Source organism: Ambystoma mexicanum, chromosome 7p, assembly GCF_040938575.1.
Source record: "Ambystoma mexicanum isolate Mex_15411 chromosome 7p, UKY_AmexF1_1, whole genome shotgun sequence".
NCBI lineage: Eukaryota > Metazoa > Chordata > Amphibia > Caudata > Ambystomatidae > Ambystoma > Ambystoma mexicanum.
This window is the reverse complement of record NC_090939.1, coordinates 9,731,891-9,755,046: the sequence shown is the minus strand read 5'-3', so window position 1 is coordinate 9,755,046 and position 23,156 is coordinate 9,731,891. Positions and strand designations below refer to the sequence as shown.

Here is a 23,156-nt window from a genome sequence, read left to right as displayed (position 1 = left end):
AAACATGCTAATGAGCGGGGCGGCTCACCACTTGGGCCAATCACGCAAGAGTGCGACTTGAGTTGGCAAGGCAACTTAGTCCAAGGTGCCTAAACCCCCTCCCACACCCCCTGTGGTACCCAGACAGAGTGGCACCACTTTGGAGGGCTTCGGTGTAGAAGCCCGTCAAAAGTGGAACAAAGGGCTCACCCTTTGGTTTGGAATTAGAGGCAAACGCAAACGCCATTTTAAAACCGAGTTCTGGCACAAAGACCCTACCGGTGAATTAATATTAAATAAATAAACCGGCGGTATCTTTAACATTGCACCAAAAAGTGGTGCGAGTAAAATACATGGGGAAAATCCCATATAGAATATTAAGGAATATAACCACTGCCACCAGCCAAAACTCGACGAGGGGGGACGGGACAGTGCCCCCTCGAACAGACCCAGGGGCAATTGAATTGCCCCTACCAGTACGTCCACAATATGATGGTTTGTACTGGTTCTGTTAATAATTTGGGACTAGTAAAGCCAATGGTGACTTTACATGCCCTGGGAGACAGTAGTCAGTCCCACGGTATGGAGTCTATGGTGGGGGTCACCTAGGACACCCCTGTGTTACTGCACCGAGGGTGCTGTGTAACACACATAGAAAAAACACATGAGGCCCTATGGAGTAAAAGACCCCATAGCCCATAAAACACATAGATCAACAAAGGAATACCCCAAATCATGTCCAAGAGTGCGTGGAAAAGAGTCTCACTCTTGGCAGGAGAAAAAAAACACTCCACAAATCCAGCAAAGCTGTTGGGGGACTCACTAGGTTAGGAAATTCAGCCTAAACAGAGAATTCTCCCTAACGGGGGTCAGGGTTGCTGGGACTCGAGAATACTTTTTGTGCGCCAGCACTTTCCTGTGGGTTGCATCATTTTCATGATGTTTTGAACTGTTGATGGTAGTGGTGAAATCAGTAAAGTAAATCCTTGTGCCATACATGGTTGCATTGTCTTAGTGTGCCAATAGACTGAAAGGGCCCTAAATGTGTGTTGCCACACCCTGGTAGCTATTGTAACTGTTTATTCAATTTATCCATTAAATCGCAAATTAATAAAATAGTCATTGATAACACACCGGCCTGGTTCCTGGTCTACTGTGTAAGTCGTGGGCCAGAGACAAGAAGGTAAGGTAACCAATAATATTTTATTCTTACAGCACACCAATGGTTAAATGGTTGGGTGCAGCCGGTCTTCTCCTTAGCCAATTAACTTCAGTTAAAGTTCATAGAGCAAAGCAAATAAAGGGCCTTCCAGGCTGCTCAAAAAAACAGGATTGCAATCTTTCTTGTCCACAAATGGAGTTCGTAAAATTCAACTCAAATTTGTATTTTTCCAACTAAATGCAGTTCAGCAGCCTTTCTTTGTCTGAAAACAGCCGTTTGTACCTTGAAAACCCCTGGAGTAAAATCCTCTTCTTAAAGCGCCATGTATTCAGGACTCAAGCGCTTTTACTCCACACGCCTGAATGGTTCAGAGCTTTCTTGTCCAAGCTCTGCTGCAGGTTCCCGGAGCCAGCCATTCCACACTGGCATTGGGCTGGAATTTAGTAAATAAACAAACTTTCCTTTTTACGCTGTTGTGACTCAGGCGTCTTCATCTGCTGTGCAGACAGATTTGACTACAGGACTGGTATGGGACACTCCGGTGAGATTTCCTTTTTCCTCTAATACGCCCACCGATATGGGGTACTGGCCTCGTACCATTCCGAGTCCACTCTGTCAGCCCCCTTCCACTCCTGAAAAACGAGAGACAAGTTGAGCTGTTTTCTGATGCTTTTAACCCCGGTGTGCCTCCTCCTCAGCAATTAGCGTCAGGCGTTCCCAGCCCTGAGCTCCTTACACCTGAGGCTAATTCACCTCCTCCCAGCTTCAACTTCACGGAGTTAGCCTTGTATTTAACCCCTGACTATCCGGAACCCCCATTATATGTAAACGTAGTTTTTCGTCTTCCTTATCTGATTTCTATCCCCATTTTCTGGCTTTTGTTTTGAAAATGTATCTGTTGGGGCATTCTGGGATATATAGTTTCTTTTCTTTCTCCCTCGTGTCTCTTAGATTTGTTTTGTCCGGTGTGATAGTTGATTGGTGGGGCATTCTGGGACATGTAGTCTGTGTTTTTAATTGTTCCCGCGTGTCTCTTAAACTTGTCATTATGATATTAGACTCGTACCGCTCCCTCCTGTTTTGTTCCGTAGTGGCCGCTACTGTTTCCTCATCACATACTCTGGCACGGGGTGCTTATCGAGGTTCGGTGCGACGGTTGGAGGCCTCCTTAAGCGGTATTATCGTGCGCCACATTCATTGCAACGAAGAGAGATCCCCGACCTGCTTGTGCTGCATCATAATATATCGTGACATACAAGAGGAGGGTGCCAGCATTGGGCCTGACTTTTTATACAGTAATGCATTACTGTTGGATGGTGAGTGGGATTTGTATTCATCTGGCAGTGATTCTTGAAAGACACTTTTTTAGTGTTTTGTGGAACTGGAGGATGGTGGGGGCATTTCGAGCCTCTGTCGGGATTAGTTTGGGCCTCAGTGCACTGACAAACCTACAATGAAACAAAAACATGTATTAAATAAACAGCATAAGCCGCTAATAATAAAAAAGAGAATCTGTTATTCCTACAAATAGCATAAAAATCAATCCAAAATGATTCTCTGCTTAGTATAAAGTGACAGAGAGCGCAGGTTTTTACATTGATTCAGGAGCAATGGTAAATTACTTTGACCGCCTCCTATGACAATGCAGTCTGTATTGTCCATCGTACACCAGTTATCAACTTGCAGCCTACTCAGGATTCAGGTCCTGAGTTCTAATGCAACTTTGAACCCACTCATTGTTGTAGCCAGAGGATTCCTGAGGCTTCTCAACATTGGTGAGTATGTATGCACCTCCTTAAGGTCAGATCAACAGTCTTTGGCATTGGAGATTTTCTTATACGAATATCCTTTAAGGATGGCAATTCCGATGTAGTATTAATCCTGGTCCTTGGTTTAACGAGCTTTGCAGAAGATTAAGAACACAACAGCGTGGTTCTACCAAAATTCCAGGGACAGCCCTGGCTTGTTCCATTTGCTGTATCCCAATGTCCATAGTGTCTACTAAACGTTTCTGCATCAGCGATTACATCTGAACTCGCTTGGCAGGACTGGTTAACCTTTTCATGAGTCTGATCCGTTTGATACGATTCTTCCATACTATGTCTGTACCACAGGAACCCAGGTATCCAATGACTCCAACCAGGAAGCAAATTCAGCCGCATTTGTACAAGCATTACGAATGTGTATGTTAAGTTCCTTAGTACGCTGCCATCTCCCTTTAATCAAGTGGCTAATGGTTCATCATCCACCCCCCTTTTTAGCCAACGTGGACTGCCCCAAGGCTTCAGAGTTAACATCCTCCGTATTTTTAGTCGGGGACTGCAATGCAAGAATAAAGGCAGGCACCACGTCCACAGCACTGCCAACTCTGTTTCTTGATGACACTTCACCAAGAACCTGTAAGGAAGGGCATGGCATCAACAGTAAGGCATACACAAGTGACCACAGTACAAGGGTGTTTATTGAACTTCAACAAGGGTATGATAAACGCCTATCTAATCCAAAATCTACAGATGGGAGCAAGCTACGACCATCAAATAATAATAATGCAGTCCTAGTGGAGTCTTGTCAAAATAAAGCCTATTGCCAATCCGTACCTCTAAATACAAATGGTGTGGGGGTAGTGTTCACAAAAATGATATATATTTCGGGATGTTCAAGCCGCTGGCCCTCCCTTCCCCACGTTTTCGGCACTGCACAAGGTGGTTCACTCGAGCGTAGCACAATCTTGTGCTTCTTCGGCATAGTAATACAGTTCAATCACTAGCATCGGGGCCTTCTGTGCCCAAGTTTCTTTACTTATCAAAGTCTCTTAATACAACAAAGTTCTTCTCCTCTTACAAGCACTGAATTCAGGTGATTCACTCTTCACCCCGCATACCCCTCTGTCGGGCTTGAATCCTTCCTCTTACACAATTAGTCCCCCTCAGCCGGGCTCAAACCAATTTCGGTTTGTATCAACAATCAAAGACTCTTGAATGTGCACAGGGTTTAGCTTGATCCGTTGCAGGACCACTTCGATTTCACAATTTTTTACATTTTGCCACCTCTATTGGATACCTAACAGAGACCTTCGAATGAGCACCCACGTGGTGCCGGACCACTCTGTTTACAGTATCTGGCTTGCCTTCAAAGGTCTAGTCACTCGTCTGCTGTTTAATTATTTGCGTTGCTTGTCACATACACTTCACACACTGTTCTCTTCAGATTTCTCTATGCAATGTTGCCGCTTGCAACCTTGGCTCTAGCACAGACAGGTCTTGTATCAGTCTCCCCAACTCACCGGCTGTGCTGACTTTACTGGTGCTGCTTTGTTGAAGGAGCCAAGACAGTACCACAGCGGCAAATGCCCCTGCCCGCCTCGGTTATCGACGCGAGAGAGTCCTGGGTACCTCTGATGCACTATGCAGGTTTCTTTAGCATTAAAGGATAGTTCCGGGACTTTTTTTTTTATTGTTCCTATGGTTCGGCCATGTGTTTTTAAGCATAAATCGGTAGATCGTAGAAAACTTTCCTATGGACCTTACCCGACTTTTCGTCCATTAACGCACTCGAAAACATCCGCCATTTTATGATAATCCTCTCACTTGCCGCATCGCCCTGGCTCACCTGCTTTTTCGGCACTAAATCAAATCCCCCGCCCCTGAGCCTGACATCAGCAGACGCGTACCGCCCATTTCCCGTTTCGTGTCAACAATCGCTGCGCCTCAGCTAATGAAGTGTCGCCATGGAAATGGCAGGACGCCTCTTTCCTCAATAAGTATAAACAGACCGTTTCACAACACACAGCAGCAGATTTTCGAATCCATTCCTCTCTCTGTGTTACTTTGAGTATTCTGTGACTCGTTTCTGTGCTCTGGTCAGCTACCTTCGTTGATTGTAGCCCGTGTGAACAGATACCAGTACCACCGCTATAAATTATTTTACTTTCTTTACCACATAATGGCTACAATAATGCCGTATATGTACGAGCCCGAGTACACCGAGGAAGAACTACTGGAAAGGCAAGCACGCGAAAACGATGGGGATTCGGACGGCAGTTGGGAGGACCAGTCAACGGATGAAGAGCCTGGACCATGTCGCATGGACGGCGTCTCCACCTGGTGCACGTGCAATCGGTGCAAGCTAATGCCAACTGAGGAGGAGAACTGCTGCTGCCGAGAAAACTCGGGATGCTTGGCCTACATTTCGGAAGGCGAGCAAAGTCTGCAGGAAGGCGAGCAAAGTCCGCAATGCATCACCGAGCTGCCAGAGTTCAGGGAAGCCTGCCTCTCACGGACCGTGTTGAGGATGATGATGGTGCTTATGCACGAACTTCGCGGCACTGTTCGTCCGCGTAATCCGAGTAACGAGTAAGTATACTCTGGTTGTGATGTCAGTGATGCCACTACTATGTCATGGTCGTCTCCCACATATAAAATTACATCTACATATCATTCGAATGCATGTAAATTGGTTCCATATTGTGCATTTTCTAGATAGAATTTTTTTCAAAGCAGAATGACATTTTTTATCTGAATCGATAGTGATAAAGTTTTGTCATTTTAATACAGTTTGCATCTTTCATTTTCACAGGTGGTACAGGCTGGTGGCCTATCGTTGCTTCACTTGGTGGCTTCACGGGAGGCTCGGACACCGCGTTCGGAGAGTAATACCTGCCTGTGCGGTACTTGCCATTAGACAACATTTCCCCAGCGACAGTGGACAATACCGCGGATTTTCCCTGGATGTGCTGCAACTGCAAATTTACAATGTGTAATGTTTATTATTTATGTTCAATTGAAATTAAGATCCAAAATAAAACCCAATATATATTTTAACAATGGTTGTTTTGATTTGTCCAAGCGTTGGCAATAAAAGGAAGGCCGTTGTATTTTATTGATACAAAACATGGTTATAGGTAAATATGGTTGATCATAATAAATCATCCTTTTGGTCACCGGGTACAGAGATGACCCCCTCTGGCCCGTGCCACCTTGCCACCACAGGCCAGCCTGCTGCTGACTAACTGCCTAGGCATCCAGGGTCTCCAGGGTGAACTGCACCCATATATTCTCCTGGGAGGGTGAGGTATTTATAAACTCACCCCCCTGCCTTCCATGTACTAGATCCTGCAGCCAGCCTCTTACATGCAGTTAGATGGCCTCTCCTTGGTGAGGCCCTGCGGCAAACGAGTCTTGTCTGCACGACCACCGCCCCAATCCACCCCCCGCCCTATCAAAGGCAGTTCGCACCGGGGTACTTGTGCAGGCAACTGGAGCAGTCAGGGAGCGATAAAGGCCAAGAGGTGCCAAAGACCATGTACACTTCAAAGTGGTCTATAGAGCATGGGTTGTTGTTCCCATGTCTACCTCCAGACCCCGTGTCTCCTGCCAAGCATCCCCCCTCACGCTGGACGGCCCCCTGCAATCCACATAATGCCACGACATATACACGTCATTCATTCACAAACACACCCCTGTTTCGAATTCTTTGTAACCCACTTCATATTTCTAATGAGCACTTCTTTGCGCTTTGCTAGTCAACCCGTGAAGGTGCTGGTTATCTGCTCTTCGTCTCTGTGAACTTCCGTGACCACTTCGAGGAAACTCGTCAGATTGCAACCTGTGAACTGCTCCCTGTTCTACGACAAGAAACTACTCTGATCCCTGCATCTAACTGTTTGTTCGTCAAGGTAAGGCCATGTACCATAATCATTTTGCGTCCAATTTCTTTTCGTTCAAGACAGTACATGCAAGGAACTAGTCACATGTTCTGAGTTTACATTGGTATTCATAGAGAATTGTTGATCTTTTCTTTTCAGAACTTTCCACAATGCCTGCCTGTTCCATTGGCGGTTGTCCTTCGAAGACCCATAATAAATCAGAAGGTACTATAATGTATGTTTTCGCTAAGACAATAGATCAGATAAGAGAATGGGTCCGATATTGCGGATATCCACCGTCTGAGCTTGAAAGTAGAGTCCTAGAGGTCTTTGCGGACAAGAGGGGTGATAGATACCGCATCTGCAGCAGGCACTTTACCTCTGACATGTACTCCACATCATTGCTAATAAAGAAGAACACACCGCGAGCGAGGCGAAAATTGCTCTCAACCGCTATTCCCACTCTATTCGTCCACATCCCTACACGGTTGAGTCAAGTTTACGTATTTATCTCTTGGCCTTGCGGTAGTGTGTAGCATTAGCTAACAATAATTTCCCCATTTATGTATCCACTCAATATGTAGGCGGAAGATTCTCCATCCGTGTCATTATTGCAGTCATCAGCTACTTCAAGCGACTATCGGGTAATCTTACTTGGCTATTCTGCCACTGACTTGTTTTAGGCATGTAAATCAATAGTTTTAATTTATCGTGTAATTATGTTACCTAATGGTACACCCTTGTACTCGTCCTCTAGTCTTTGTTTTCAGTTATAATTATTGTTATCCAAAATAACGCAAGTACTGTCTTTCAGGGAGATGCTGAGGAGTCCAACGTATTGACGACTACCGTTGATGTCACTCAGATGCTCGAGGTACGTTTCAGGACAGTTCCGTCGCCCTCCTATGTGTCTTCTTTTTTCAATTTTGTGTTCATTACTAATGAAAGTCCTATGTTTCAGGGAGTCGATGGAGCATTAGTCCAAGAAGAAGGGGGAGCATGCAGTTACGGGTCGGCGCAACAGCTTGCAGAAGTGTGCACCGCAGTTACATCGTCCCTTGATGATGTTATGCATTTCGAGGTATGGATACTGACAGTTCGATCAAGCGAAATCATATGACGTGATTACATCCGCTATACTTCCTTCTTTATTAACGCTAGTACTATGTTTCAGGGAGATGACGGAGCTTCTTCTACAAGAACATCACCCCCAGTAGTTGATGCAGATCTCTGGGTTGTGACACTTCCAACGATCAAGCAAATCGAATCATATTTACATATCCATTATTTATTTTAGACAACTGATCATTTGTGCAGGTCTATTTAGATGAGCCGTTCACGCCTGCACAAAGTTTGTTCTTTTTATCAAAATAGAAAACCATACTAATGCAATTACTGTGTTTCAGGGAGTCACTGAAGCATCATCTTCAATAATATCATCAATGGAAGTCTATGAGGAGCCCGAGGTATGGATCTTGACAGTTCCATCTAACTAGATCAACAATGCGTGAATAATTGTCGTTTGAATGTTCTACACAAAGCGTTCATTCGTGTTTTGCTATTGAGATGTACGTGGGTATTGGTCCCCAAGTACATTTTGTGTTTTCAATATTATTATACATACTAATGAAAGTTCTATGTTTCAGGGAGTCGATGGAGCGTCAGTGCGTGATGGATGTGCTTATCATGAAAATATAGTCGTTGCAGCGCAAGAGGAAGTGGAGACATGCACACACGAGTCGGAGCAACAGCGTCCTGATGTTGAAGTTCGAGGCAAGAAAGTTTCAAAGAAAAGAAAGCAAAAGAAGGTTAGTGTCCTGGTCACTATATTATGTTGTTTTTCACTGTTAATAGTTCAATACTGTAAGTTGTGTTTAAACTGAACATCCCTTTTCCAATCTGTCCTCTAGTTGCGAGTGGGTGTACGAACTAGATCTACACAGACAGTGAAGCGAACGAGGGATGTTGCTTGTCAAACCTTTTGGCAGGGACTTGAGACTGGAGATGCATCGTGCCAATGGGAAGAATATGAAGTGATTGACAACGGAGCTATACCACCACCAGCCATTGATAGTGAATGTCCTCCTGGTAGTTCGGATGCAGTTGTAGATAAATTCACAGAATCCACACCCGCAAAAACTAAGACCGCGAGAAAGTTGAAGAAATTGTCCTATTCACCCATTGCCGGAGAAGGAACAGATGTTGCAATGGAAGAGAATGAAGTGGACTACAATGAAACACCTTCAATATCACTGAACATAGCGGAAGACGATATCAGAGATTCTACCTTTCATGTGAGTGACATGTCCTCAACGTTACAGGCCGAACCAGCTGGGATGCAGAGTGACACTATAAGGAAAGAGGCCAAATTCATTGTATTCGATAGTTGTTTGATTGATATTATTATTCGGTTGAAATGTGGGCATTCGGTAGGTGGGGAAGTATGTGGGGAGCCATTGATTAATGTGACTCGTGCAATTTGAGGCACTAACCTTAAAATACATGCCACCTGTACAAAATATCATGCTTTCTCATGGTCTGCACAACCCATGCTGGGACAACTGCCAGCAGGCAATCTACTTTGTGCAGCGGCTGCACTTTTTAGTGGTTCAAGTTTTAAAAAATTAGAGTCTTTCTTTCAGTTTGTGGGAATCCGTTTCATTGCGAAAACTCAGTTCTACAAATACCAAACCGATTATCTATTTCCAGCCATTAGCGAAGCTTGGAGAATGGAAAAAATGTCTATTGATAGTACATTCGCGGGCAAACGGTTCAGGCTAGCCGGTGATGGACAGTGCGACAGCCCAGGATTTTCAGCCAAGTACTGCACCTACCACTTTCAGGACATGGAAAGTAAGAAAATTGTGAGTTCGGTGGTTGTGCAGGTGTCACAAAGTACATCCTCAGTGGCCATGGAGAAAGTTGGCTTTGTAGCATCATTGCAAGAACTACAATCGCGGGGAATGGTGATCGACCTGATAGCCACGGACAGACACGTTTCAATTGCCAAGACAATGAGAGAAGAGTACAAAAATATAAATCACCAATTTGACGTTTGGCATCTTGCAAAAACAATCAATAAAAAAATGTCTGCTGCAGGTAAAAAAAAAGAAACGCAAGGTATTTCACAGTGGTCCAAGTCAATCAGCAACCATCTTTGGTGGAGCTCAAAAACATGTGGAGGGTCGTTGGAAATTCTACTGGAAAAATGGCGGTCAGTAATGCCACACTGCACAAACGTTCACCGTTGGAACACAAACCAACATTTCCACAATTGTGAACATGGCCATTTGTCCACAGAGGAGGCACGGAAGAAGAAGTGGTTGATTCCTTCATCACCCACTCACAAAGCCATTGAAAAGATTGTATTTGATAAAACTATAACAAGAGATTTGAGGGGACTCACGGAATTCTGCCACACAGGAGATTTGGAGGTGTTCCACAATATGTGCCTAAAGTACAGGCCAAAACGATTGCATTTTGGCATGGAGGGCATGATAAATCGGACTCTTCTAGCGGTCTTGGCACATAACCATAACGTTGGACGTCAACAAAGTAGGACGACCGGAACTTTAGGGACGCTTCGCTACAATAAGGCCTTCACTAAAAGAAGTAAACAATGGGTGATCAAACCAGTGTTTGAGGATATGCAATATGAGTTTATTGAGAGACTTATTGTTGACGTCCTAGATAGGCACATAAATGGAGTTGTGAACGAACCTGTGCAGGTGACAACTGCATTGCCACCCAACATTGCCTCTGTTCCATGTCCACCTAAAGAAGAGCTCATTGAGAAATACACATCACGGTTTAAATGATTGTAATTTGATTGTCTGTTCTCTCGAGTCTCCTCATGTCGCAGGCCCATTGAATATGTTTATATATCCAACCTTGTTCATTTGCGCATTAAATTAAACCAAACAGTAATATAAATTCTTTTTCCAAAAATATAGAATGTCTCCGTATTTATGCTTCTGTGGGGCAGCAAAGCAAGCAGACAAAATGCAAAGATGGAGTGTAAATTTCAAGTCCTGTAAAACGGCCTTACACTGAATGTAGCTAACTAGGAATGTGTGTTCGTTCAAAGTGAAGGTCAGCTGCTTTGATTTTTTCTCGAGTGCCAGAATGGCCCACGACTCAGTATAAGGTTCTATTGTTATTTGACCTTGACAGGCCGGGACCACGTAAGAAACGATAATGAATATAATTTCAGAAACGAAAGCCATTTCATGTTCGTTCATTAGAAGAAATAAAACGTCGGCATAGAAGGAGTGGTATTTCGGGGCTGCCCTACGCACAGACACAATGGAAAATGCAAATATAATGTAAGTAACTCTTTAGATGAGTTTATACCGCAATTTAATTACTATACAGTAGCTTTAAAGACGGGTTAAGTTGTACTTTTTCATTCTATGTGGCATATTGTTTTGTACCGCGCACTATCTTGGGGAGAACCGTCTCCTTTTACGGAAGCACCTCCAAACCTTCCTCTTTGCTTCTGCTTTCTCTCTCCCTCTCCCCTGCTACAACTTGTCCACTGTCTGCGACCTCGGTCCTGGGCCCTTCCACTCTCCACCTGCACTCCCTGTCAACCCCTGCACTGGGGGACTGTCTCAGTATCCTACAGCCCCCCTTGACGTATAAAACCCAGTTGCACTGTCCTAGCTATGAAATAATTTCCAGACCTAATATATAAAATGAATAATTTTAATGAAGATCTGATGGTGAGACTAATTTCCTTTTTTTATGTTTTTCAAATAGATACATCGTCCATTATTGTCTGTGTCACGAGTACCAGACACCGGCGGATGGCTTTTTCAACCGCCAGCTGCTTCTCCGCGTGAACAACGTTAGCACCCTGACCATTTTGTGGGACGATCGCCAAGTACAAGTATGCCCTTACGCGGTACTAACGGCTAGATGCAACATACAGACCGTTGTGGTGCCCTAGTGCCTCGTTGTTGGAATAGCCATGCGATTATCAGTGCGACCGAAGAGCTTATTTTATCGTAAACCAACACCCTGTCTACTGCACACGAACATCGCTTGCCTCAAGACGAAATATTTTGGATCGAGAGCAAATAAAAATGCAAATCGCTGAATATTCTCAAAACATTTGATGTCAAATAAATGTACTTTGCCAAATGTACAATCTTGCCGTTTGCTTTTAAACCACTGTTTCATATTCCGAATTGTGGCGCTGTATTGTGAGATGATCTAAGACCCTGTGTACAGCAAAGGAACATCGTGTGCCTCGAAACGAACTTTTTGGAACGTGAGCAAATAAAAATGCTAATCGCTGAATATTCTCAAAACATTTGATGTCAAATAAATGTACTTTGCCAAATGTACAATCTTGCCGTTTGCTTTTAAACCACTGTTTCATATTCCGAATTGTGGCGCTGTATTGTGAGATGATCTAAGACCCTGTGTACAGCAAAGGAACATCGTGTGCCTCGAAACGAACTTTTTGGAACGTGAGCAAATAAAAATGCTAATCGCTGAATATTCTCAAAACATTTGATGTCAAATAAATGTACTTTACCAAATTTACAATCTTGCGGTTTAATTTAAAAGCACAGTTTCATATTCCCAATTGTGGCGCGCTGTGTTGTTTGAGCTCATCTGTGTTGATTTCCTGGTTCTGTTGGAGTCGCGTAGAAGACGCCTGGGCGCGTTTGCCTACGCAGCTCAGTCACGTCACGGATAGAGGCGGGGAATATGAATGTTTTGATCAAGTCTGTTTCAGGGGCGGGGGATTTGATTTAGTGCCCCAAAAGCAGGTGAGCCAGGGCGATGCGGCAAGTATGAGGATTATCATAAAATGGCGGATGTTTTCGAGTGCGTTAATGGACGAAAAGTCGGGTAAGGTCCACAGGAAAGTTTTCTACGATCTACCGATTTATGCTTAAAAACACATGGCCGAACCATAGGAACAATAAAAAAAGTCCCGGAACTATCCTTTAATTCCAGATCTTATGTTTCTTATTCTCGATGGCTCCTGAAAGGAAGTCTTATTATTATTATTATTATTTTTTTTAAAGGTGACTTCCCTCCTTCCAACCCTCTCCGGTCTTGCCCTCTTTCTCCTCGATTTTAAACTGCCATCTTGGAACTGCTGCTGCTTCCTTGTGTGCTTTGCCTTGTTCCGAGTGTGCTTTCGTGCTACGCCTTTTATCCGTGTGGGGAAGTGTGGTGGATGTCGGGTGTGTGTAAAACCGGTATTTGCCTGACCATTGTGTTGGGACATGTCGGGTATATGGCTTGGGTGTTAGTCCATGCTCTTTGTGTGAGCTGTCCGTAAGAAAGTGTTTGTGTCGGCAAGGGGGGGTGAGGGGGTCAGTTCCTAAGTATCCTGGTAGGATGGGGAAAAGGTGTTACAGGGAAGGGAATACTGCGCCTCGCCGTCCGGTGTCCCACTTCCACTCTCCATCCAGGTGATCCTCCTGCATTGGTCCACCCCCAAGAACTGGATCCAAAAGCGATGGCCGTGTCTGGAATAACAGATCCCCATAACAGGATTAGCGGGTGGGGCGCCTTCAGGTTTCTCACAAACGCATGATTGATCCGCCTGAGTAGATGTTACCTCCTTCACCAACTCTGGGGGTAGTAGTCGACTTCTATTCCCATGAGAGGCCAGGGGCTCAGTGGGTACACTGGGCGTCATAGGGGCATATATATTTTGTACAGTTTAATTTCCTATACCTTGAGGATTTTAACCATGATGAGATACTGGAAGCTGGTTTGGGCAGCTTATTGGTACCATATGATATAGTAACCAGCACTCGTTTTATTCCATTTTTTTTTAAATTTAAAATTGCAAACACTCCTGTCTAAGCGCGCACCTTCCAATCCTATGCCCCTACCTGATTCAACACGGTAGAAAGAAACCAGATGGAGTTCCAGATGGTTGGGTCATTGCAGGAGATGGACTGCATGCAAGTCTTCTCTTTCTGGACTAGTTTAGACTCTGATAGTTTTGCTACGTGAGGTATGCGAGTGTCCAGAGTTGTGTAGTTTAGCTGCCAAGTATGTTGGCGTTCCATTCGAGACTGCTTTGTAGGTGATGCATGCAGTTTTGAATATGACCCTGGCAGGGATGTGGAGCAACTGAAGCTTGTGCAGTGTTGGAAAGAGGTGGGCTGCAGCGTGGTGGGCTGCCTTGAGATGGTCCATGCATACCTTTCTCCCTTAGTTTGTAGTTGGACCTCCTTTTTAATCCATGTCCCCGTGACCCTTTGGCATGTTTGGGCAGGCAGGGGTCGTCCAGATTTCCTGGAGAGGCACTATGGACCGAAGGATGGTGATTGAATGGAGACCTTGGGGATCCTCTGTATACTGCCTTGTGTAGCAGGTTTGGCACCTACTCTACAGTCCCATCTCACAGCCTCCAACATGGGACTTTTTCACATTATGTGCAAAGATACGAATGTGTTGATGTTTTGTGATAAACCTAAGCTTCTGGTATAGAAATGCGGAACTCTAGTTTCTAGACCTGGTCCACTTTACGAGTGTCTATTTGGTCTTCACATATTGTAATGCAACTATTCATAGCGCCCGCCAGTGCCCTGGTTAGTGGTACTTAGTAATCTGGGTGCTATTTGCTGGTGTACATAGTCTTGATTGAGATTAATTGGCACCATGCATGACCCAGCATTTGTAAAAAGGAACGCAACTCCTTTGGATTCTTTGTGTATGGCTTTCCCTTTATTATTGTCTGTCTTCTCAGAGTGACTGCATATGTCTTTCATTCTTTCATTACCAGTGCTTTGTCTCCCTCTTCAGGCAGTGAGTCCAGATGACCAGTACATCATCACAGCTGACCGGGATGAGAAGGTCCGCGTGAGCCTGCTGGCAGCACCACATAACATTGTGTCCTTCTGCCTTGGGCATACCGAGTGAGTGTCCATTTCCTTGTTTTGTGGGAAGTATTTGTATTTGTAGGGGCAGATCCTTGGGCTCTGATCCATGCATGTTGGTGTCTTTTTGTTTTTAATCCTGCATAGGGAGCAACCGGTATTCCGATTGCAGGTATACAGATTTGGCAATTTGTTTTAATTCGCGTGGTTTTTAGTATCCACTTTTATTTATTGTGCTTTAGTGCTTGACACTCTGCCTAGGTCAGGAAGGCATATTTGGAAGTATTTCGTCTGTCATTTAGCCCCCGACCCACGGGTCGTGTGACTCACCCATTTATGCGGCAGCAGCAACGCCCGCGCAGAAGAGCAAGCGGGCACGCTTAGGGCAAGCCCATCTGTGACCGCCCGGGACTGCACAGGGCCGTGGGGCACCTTGGAACTACAAAAGGTGGGAAACCTAGACCATGTCCTTCCCGTTCCTAATCCATCCATTAGGGTTTTCAGTGGAGCTGAACTCATTGCGTTGGCTCCCGAAAGTACCCTTTTCCCTACTGACTTCAGGCAGCCTTCTCGGGCATCCCTGCATACCTCATTCGCAGACCTGGCTCCAGGCATTGTATCAGATTGTAAAGCCAAGGACTGTGCAGGGTTCCTGCCAAATGCACGTCCGCTGTTGTACACTGTGATCACATCTATGATCTACTTAGTATTTGCCTGCTAGATATACTATGTCTCACGGAAACCTGGTTCAACACAACGTCCGGTCCTGAATTTGAACAGCAGCTACCCCCCCCCCTCCCATCCCCCACCAAGCTATATTTTTTTTTTATTGTTTTTTTTTTTACCCACTCACCCACCACCTTGGCCTGTGAGCTCCTACTCATTCGAATTGAGTGCAGATTTTTCTCTCATCTATTCTAACCATATCATTCTCGGTGTTTTTTTAACGTGCTTATTAACCATAACTCCCAAGCAGCTAAAAGGATTGCTGGGATGGCGGACCTTGATCTACATATCCGCAAACAGCTTCCGACTCACAACAACGGTAATACCTTGGATATTTTCTCAGCTGAAGAATCTTTAGTCGCCTTTACTCCACTACCTGTCATTTGGTCAGATCCTAATATTTTACCATTGTTAATTATATCGCCGTTACCTCCCTTGAACCTATGGGACATCTTTGGTCCTGTCTACGCGAGTGGTCCAAAACTACCACAGACCAAGTTGCATTGCATCTTAAGGATATTTTAGCAAATACAAAAAATTCAAGTGGAGATCATTATGATCCCCGTACATCTCTCACTATCCCACTGTCCACTGCGGCGGATACTTTAGCACCGCTGAAATTCGGCCTTAGCCTCCCCTGTCCCATAGCCCCTTGGTTCACATCTGAACTTCTGACCCTTAAACAAGCAGTCCGCAGGGCCGAACGGAAATGAAGGCTTAGATACGATGCTGACTCCGAGCACTATATAATCTGGCCTCTCAAGCCTACCACAAGGCCATTAAGGCAGCAACATCTCTCCACTATGCAGAGCGCTTTTTAACATCTTCCTGCTCCTCCCGTGAATTATTTAAACTTGTAAAAGAGCTGTCCACTCCCACCCTGCCTGGCTCATGACCCCATCTCGTTCACAAGCAATGTATAATGACATAAATTCTTTATTTCCAGGAAACAATCACCAAAATCCAGAATTATATTTCGGCCGACGGTCTTGGTAGATCTACTGCTGACTTTTTTTTTTTTTCCTGCTTACGAATTTTCGGGAAACCCCAAATCCTTTTTTTCACTTCGACTCAGTCTCTGATCAGACTTTGCATAAAGCACATCATCACCTTAAATCCGCCTCTCCTGCAGATCCTATTCTGCTTCACCTGCTGCCCTCTCTACCCCTTGATTGCATCCCTTTACTTACTGCAGCTTTTAATTATTCATTTACATATTGTTTTATCCTCCCTTCTCTCATGCTTGTCTCTGCTTCTGAAGAAACCTCACCTCGACCCCTCCCTTCCGGACAATTAGAGTCCTATCCCACTTCTCCCGGCCACCGTGAAACTTATGGAAGTGATGGTCACACCTTTCTCTTTTAGAGTCAAATGATCCTCTTCATGGTTTCCAATTAGGTTTCAGACCTGCTATGGGCACTTGATGATTTCGGTTCTCGATCTGGCGCTGATGCTACACCAGAGAGGCTGGTGTTTTGATGCTTCTTGACCTCTCTGCGGCCTTTGACAGTCGACCACGGCATCCTAGATCAACGGTTGGCCCAGGCAGGTTTTAAAGGCACATCGTTAGAGTGGTTTATCTTTTAAAGTTTTGCCGTCTCCGCTTTCTGCTGCACCGTATAGTGGTGTGTGGTGTTCCCCAGGGATCCTCCCTCTCCTCTCTGCTGTTCAATCTTCATCTTCGCCGTCTTGCTGATCTGATTTCTTCCTATGGTATTTTGTACCCATTTCTTTACACACATGCGTATGACACGCAATTACTCTCCGACATCTGATCCTCCTACTCTGAAGAACTGTCTGACAGCAGTTTCCAGTTGGATGGCTAACGATAGGCTTACGGCAGTTAAACCGTCGTTTGCAACCTCCGCCCCTACCTTGTTCTGGAAATGTATCTTTTGGCCTGAGTCCTTTGGCAATCTGCCGGCACCCTGCCTCATTGTAAAAAAGCCTAGGGTTAAAAATCCTCCCCTCCAGCTCCTGTGAGGCCCACATTTCCTCAGTTTGAAGCGCCTGTTTTCTTAAACTAAAACTGCATAGTAAAGTTCTGCCTTTCTCCCTTCTACCTGTCGAGCCATGGTGGTTTCTACTGATGAAGCAAACGTGGTGCTCCCTACCTTTCCTATCCAGTTGACTGAGGGAAAATTGGTCAGACTCTTGAGATGTGATTAAGATTCTTTGATGCTTTAATTTTATTTTAAAATTTGTTTATTGGCATTTATGGTTAAGAGCGTTTTACATTAATACTAGTCCGGGCCTTTATTCAGGACCCCTGACAGGCTTATTGCAGTTATGCCTTGTTTATGAAACAAAATAACAACATTCGTACAACAAACTTAACATTAACAGTCTCCTTACAATGGCCGAGTGGTGGTTGGTATTGTCGGGGAGGGCGAGTTCAATTTCCACAGGGGAGTGGGAGGAGTCCTTTCTGGAGCAGTTCAAGGGCTGGGGGGTATGGTGTTTAGTGTTCTATGCCTTCACGTTTAGCAGTGGGATAAACATCTGCGTCGTTCAGGGAGGTTTATCATCCGAGGATCTGAACAGTTTGGATAAGGTGTCCTTCCATGCCTCTAGTGCCGTGCTTGAGTCTTCAGTGGACCTAGTTACACTGTCCTCCCAGGCTCTGGTTTCGGCGTTCGCCCACCTTTCCAGTTCTTTGCGCCAGGCTTTATGGCTTGGTCCTGTGGGCTTTTTCCAGGCCATGGCGATGGTTCTTTTGGCCGTTATGCACAGCAGGTCCATTATTTTTACAGCGTGTTTAAGTTTGGCTGGCCTAGGATAGCTGCCTAGGAGGCACTCAGCTGGAGTCCATTTGTATCTTGTGACTTCTGCTTTTTCGCAGGTTTGCTTTACTTTCGACCAGAGGTTCTGTGCCTTGGTGCAGATCCATAACATGTGAATCAAGTCTGCCCCATCTGTCCCGCACCAGGTGCATTGTGTCTCAGTGGTTCTTTTGAACTTCGCTATCCTGCTCGGGGTCAAGTAGGTGCGGTATAATACATTGATTTGTATTGATCGGAATCTTTGGTTCCTGGAGACCTCTTTTGGGAAGGACAATGCTCTAAGCCATTCACTTTCTGTCATTTCATGTTCCATGTCCTTTTCCCAGCAGGTCTTTAGTGCAGCACTGCGAGGATTGGGGATGTCCCTTAGAAGGCTATATATTTGGGATATCGCTTTTCCTCCTTCGTTCAAGTTGTACATCAGCGTCAAGAAGGGGTCCTCTTCAGGTTCTTCTGGCCAGGTGGCCCATCTCGTGCGGGCTATATTGCGGATCTTTTGATACCACAGGAATTGACCGGCCTGGATATCTTCTACCGCCTGTAGTTCAGAGAATTCTCTGAATGTGCCGTCGGTGTATAGGTCACCCCAAGTATATATCCCTTTCTTTTCCCATAGCCTGATATTGTATAGGTTGGTATCTGTTTTGTCGAGCCCTGAGATGATTGGCACTTCACGGGAGTATGGGTGTTTCAGGCGCAAGACCATTATGGTTCTGTGCCATATCTGCTTGCCCAGGGTCGCCAATAATGGTGGCCTATGTACCAGTTTTTGTGGGGCCCAAAGCCATTCTTTCAGGTGGATCGGGGCAATCATGGCCTGTAGCAGGGGGGTCTCGGACGTGGCTTCATCCGCTAACCACTTCGACACATGGCTCAGTTGGGCCGCCAGATAGTACTTTTCTAGATTTGGTAGTTGGATGCCACCTTGATCGTACGGTAGGACTAGCGTGGATAGGGCAACCCGGTGTCTGCCCTTACCCCAAAGAAATTCCTTGATTATCGTGTCAAGAAGTTGGAAAAAGGGTTTTTTGATGTAAAAATGGACATTTTGGAATCCATATAGGAGTCTGGGGAGGATGATCATCTTGGTTATCGAGGCCCTCCCTAGCATGGATAATGGAAGCTTCTCCCAGAATCTTATGGATTTACGTAGTGCGGGTACTGCAGCCTTCGTATTGTGTATGTGCATTAACTCTGGGGTATGCATTATTTGGATCCCTAGGTAGCGGAAGGAGGTCGTCTGCCATTTGACCCCCACCCTGGGGAGATCTTCGCCGCTTCTGTTTTTCAGTCCTGCCAGGGGGAACAGGCAGGATTTAGTTTTGCTAAACTTGATGCCAGAGTATTTGGCGAAGTTGTCGAGGACTTCTAATATTGTCGGTACATTTAGGTGTGGGTTGTTAACATATATTAGAACATCATCAGCATATAATGAGATGATATGGTCGATTCCTGCCAACCTGATCCCTGCATCGAAAAAATGCTGTCTGAAATAAATTGCTATAGGTTCCAATCCCAGGACATAGAGCATGGGGGAGAGCGGACAGCCCTGCCTAGTGCCCCTCTGAATGTCCCATTTTTCTGACACGTATTTCCCGGATTTCAGCCTGGCCTTAGGTTTGTTGTACAGGATCTTGACCCATCTGATGAATCCCTGGCCGATTCCGAAGCCCTCCAGGACAGCTATTAGCCACTCCCAATATACGGAGTCGAAAGCCTTAATGGCGTCTAAGGATAGTAGTGCTAGATGTTCGTCGGATGTGTCAGTCTGGGTTATGATGTGTTGGAGCCTGCGCAAATTTAGGGATGTGTTGCGGCCGGGTATGAAGCCGTTTTGGTCTGTATGTACTATTTCTCCTATCACTTTGGATAGTCGTTTTGCTAGGATCGTCGTTAATATTTTAACGTCGTAGTTGAGCATGGCGAGTGGGCGATAAGAGTCGCATTTGTCTGGGGGCCTATCGGGCTTAAGCATTGGGATCACTAGGGTCTCTCTCATACTGTCTGGGAGGACGCCTCTTTCGTATGCTTCTGAGAAGACTTGGTGTAGTAGTGGCGTTAGGGAGGGTTCGAATGCTTTATAAAACTCAGGGGGCAGCCCGTCGCTTCCCGGGGTTTTACACGTGGCTAGGGACCGGATGGCGTCCGTTATGTCTTCTGGTGTAATGTCGGAGTTCAAGGTGTCGGATTGTGCTGGTGATAGCTTAGGTAAGCCTATTTCCTCCAGTGTATTTGCAATTTGTTCTGGTGGGATCGTGTCCGTATGGGAGTATAAATCCGTGTAATAGAGTTTAAAAGTATCGTTGATGCTCTGCTGGGTTCTGTGCTCTGTGTCATGTTCGTCCCTTAATGTTGTGGTTATCTGTCTGGGGTGTTCTCGTTTGCACAGCCAGGCCAATAACCGGCCTGGTTTATCTGCTTCCGCGTGTGTTCTGTCAGTCCTGGCGCTAAAGTCAAATTTGGCTAGTCTATTCCACGCGCTGGAGCAAGCATCTCTAAGGGTTCTAAGGTCATCTTCCCTCCCAGGGGTTTCTATTGGGGTGGCCTCCAGCTTCTGGATCTCGCCTTCTTTCTGCTCAAGCACAGCTCTTAATGCTTTTCTGATGCCTCCCGCTTTCGCTATAACTTCCCCTCGGGTAACTACTTTTAGGGCTTCCCAAACCACGCTGATGTGTTCTACACTGCCTGAATTTTCTGTTATGTAATTCACTATGGATTCTTGCAATTCCTCCCTGAAGACAGGGTCTTTCAGGGCATTGGTAGGCATCCTCCACATGGGGATGGGTGGTCTGGGACTGTTGTGATGCCAGTCCATCAGGAGTGGGGAATGGTCGGAGATGGTCCTCCCCAAATATTGCATGCCCCCTACTTGTGGCAGGTGCTCCTTGCTTATGAAGAGATAGTCTAGCCTAGTGTGGAGTTTGTGGGGGGATGAGTAATATGAGTAGGCTCTCATCTGGATGTAATTCTCGCCATGCATCTGTCAGGTCTAGTTCCCTGACCAGAGTGGCTAGGGATATGGTGGCTGTGGAGGGACCCCTCGCTGGAGGCCAAGACCTGTCCAGCGCAGAATCGTGGACACAATTGAAGTCTCCTCCCCACAAGAAAAAGCCCTCTCTATATTGCACCATCTTGGCGCTCAGTGTTTTCAAATGGGCAGGGATATTATTGTTGGGGAAATATGAGTTTACTATGCAGATCTCCCTTTGCTCGAAAGTGCCCCAAATTATTAGGTATCTGCCCTCTGGGTCCTTTTCCATGCTAGTCAAGTGGAATGGCACATGGGGGTTGATCCAGGTGTAAACCCCTCTGGCGTATTTGGAGTAGGGTGCTCCGAAACCTTGTCCTCCCCAGTGTTCTTGCAGCTTTGCATTGGTTTCCGTGGTGCAGTGTGTTTCCTGCAGTAGGGCAATGTCTACTTTTTTCCTTTGCAAGTAGGATCGTATTCTATTTCTGCGAAGATAGGTGCCTGGGCCCCTCACATTCCAAGTTAATATCTTAATGTGCACTGCCATCTTGGTATCGCTGGAGGGTGCGGGAGACGCTCGCTTCCCCTGAAGTGCTTGTGGTCTCGACCAGGGCCCTAGGGTCTCTGTCAAAGCGTGAGTTCCAGCCCTCCTCGACCGCCGTTTCGACTCGCCAAATCGCTGGCTGCATTTTACTGAATGGAGACTTAGTAACTAATAACAACAACGAGGAACTGCCCCCAGCAGTCGTTCCGAACTGACAACGCTCGGGGGCTCCTGGGCCTTCCAGTCCTGTCCAGGTCTTTCGGCTCAGGTAGTGTGTAGGTTTTTTACCTACACCTTTCCAGTTTGGGGGGGTCATCAGCGGACCTGTGATCGGGCTTCCGGTTTCCTGCCCAGTTGTGACATTTCCTTGGTGCGGCAGTAAATTTGGTCACAGTATTTGGATGCACATGGGGCCTTCCTGTGGTTTCATCTTTTGTTGTGTTCCAGCAATTCCTCAGTGTCTTCTGCAAGGTTATTGTGTTCGAGCCATAGGTTCGCTGCGGCCGGGGTCTCTAGGAAAACGGCCTTTCCCTTGTATAGTATTTTGAGTCTTGCTGGATATAGCAGCATATATTTAAGGTTCAGTTTTCGTAGTCTGGCCTTTATGGGAATGTAGGAGTTCCTAGCTCGCTGCACCGAAGGGGTATAGTCGGGATACATGACTATCGATGCATTGCTTCTTTTGATTTCACCTCCCTCCCTCGAGAACCTCAGTATAGTCTCTCGGTCTCTGAAATTCAGTATTTTCGCAATCATTGGTCTAGGGTAAGACCCGGGGGGTGGCCGCTTCTGAAGAGACCTGTGGGCCCGCTCCACAGAGAACCCCTGGGAGAGATTACCCGCTCCAATTTCCTGCATCAGCAGTGTTTCTATGAACTCTGTGGGGTTTGAGCCCTCCATGTCCTCCGGAACTCCCAGAATTCGCACGTTATTTCGGCGGGCCCGGCCCTCCGCATCTTCGGAGCGTGTTTCCAAACGGGCCACTGTTGTTTCCAGCTCTTTGACTTTCGCTTTTAGCTCCTGTGTGGTCTCTGTGGTTTCCTGTAGAGTGGATTCGGTGGCAGTGACTCTCTCGGCCAGGTTACGGGCATCTTGCCTTATTAGTTGTAGTTCTGATTTTATTTCTCCTCTCATATCTTCAACAGTTGTTTTCAGTGCTGCGATCGCTTGGAGGATCTGTGAGTCGCGGGGGTCCTCCGGCGGGGTCGGTGGTTCGGTCATGGTGTCCTCTCCCTGTAGCATATGTGTCTTCGGTCGAGCTGTGGTGAACGAGTCCATCGTTACGGTTCTGGACCTGTTTTTGGGAGGAGACATTGCACCATACGGGGTGTCCGGGTTTTCGTGTATGGACGGTGGCCTTAATTTGCGTCTTCGAATATGAGGTTGAGTTGTGCGCGATTCTGACCCCTCAGTGGCTGACCCGATAGTTAAGCAGAGGCAGTTACAAGGCACTTCACTTAGCACATTACCCAGTTCGCCGTCTATGGCCTG

General features: G+C 46.0%; 1 protein-coding gene across 4 annotated transcripts in view; it reads left to right on the top strand.

Annotated features, from left to right (window-relative positions):
* Nucleotides 1-23,156, top strand: part of WDR4 (WD repeat domain 4) — a 210,759-nt gene that overhangs the window by 46,534 nt on the left and 141,069 nt on the right. For all 4 annotated transcript variants that reach the window (XR_011283383.1, XM_069635657.1, XM_069635656.1 and 1 more), the window contains exon 5: nucleotides 14,571-14,683. Coding sequence is in view for 3 of the 4 variants with exons in the window: in XM_069635657.1 (XP_069491758.1) it covers nucleotides 14,571-14,683 (113 nt within the window). In the remaining variant the exon portion in view is untranslated. The remainder of the gene's footprint in view (nucleotides 1-14,570; nucleotides 14,684-23,156) is intronic.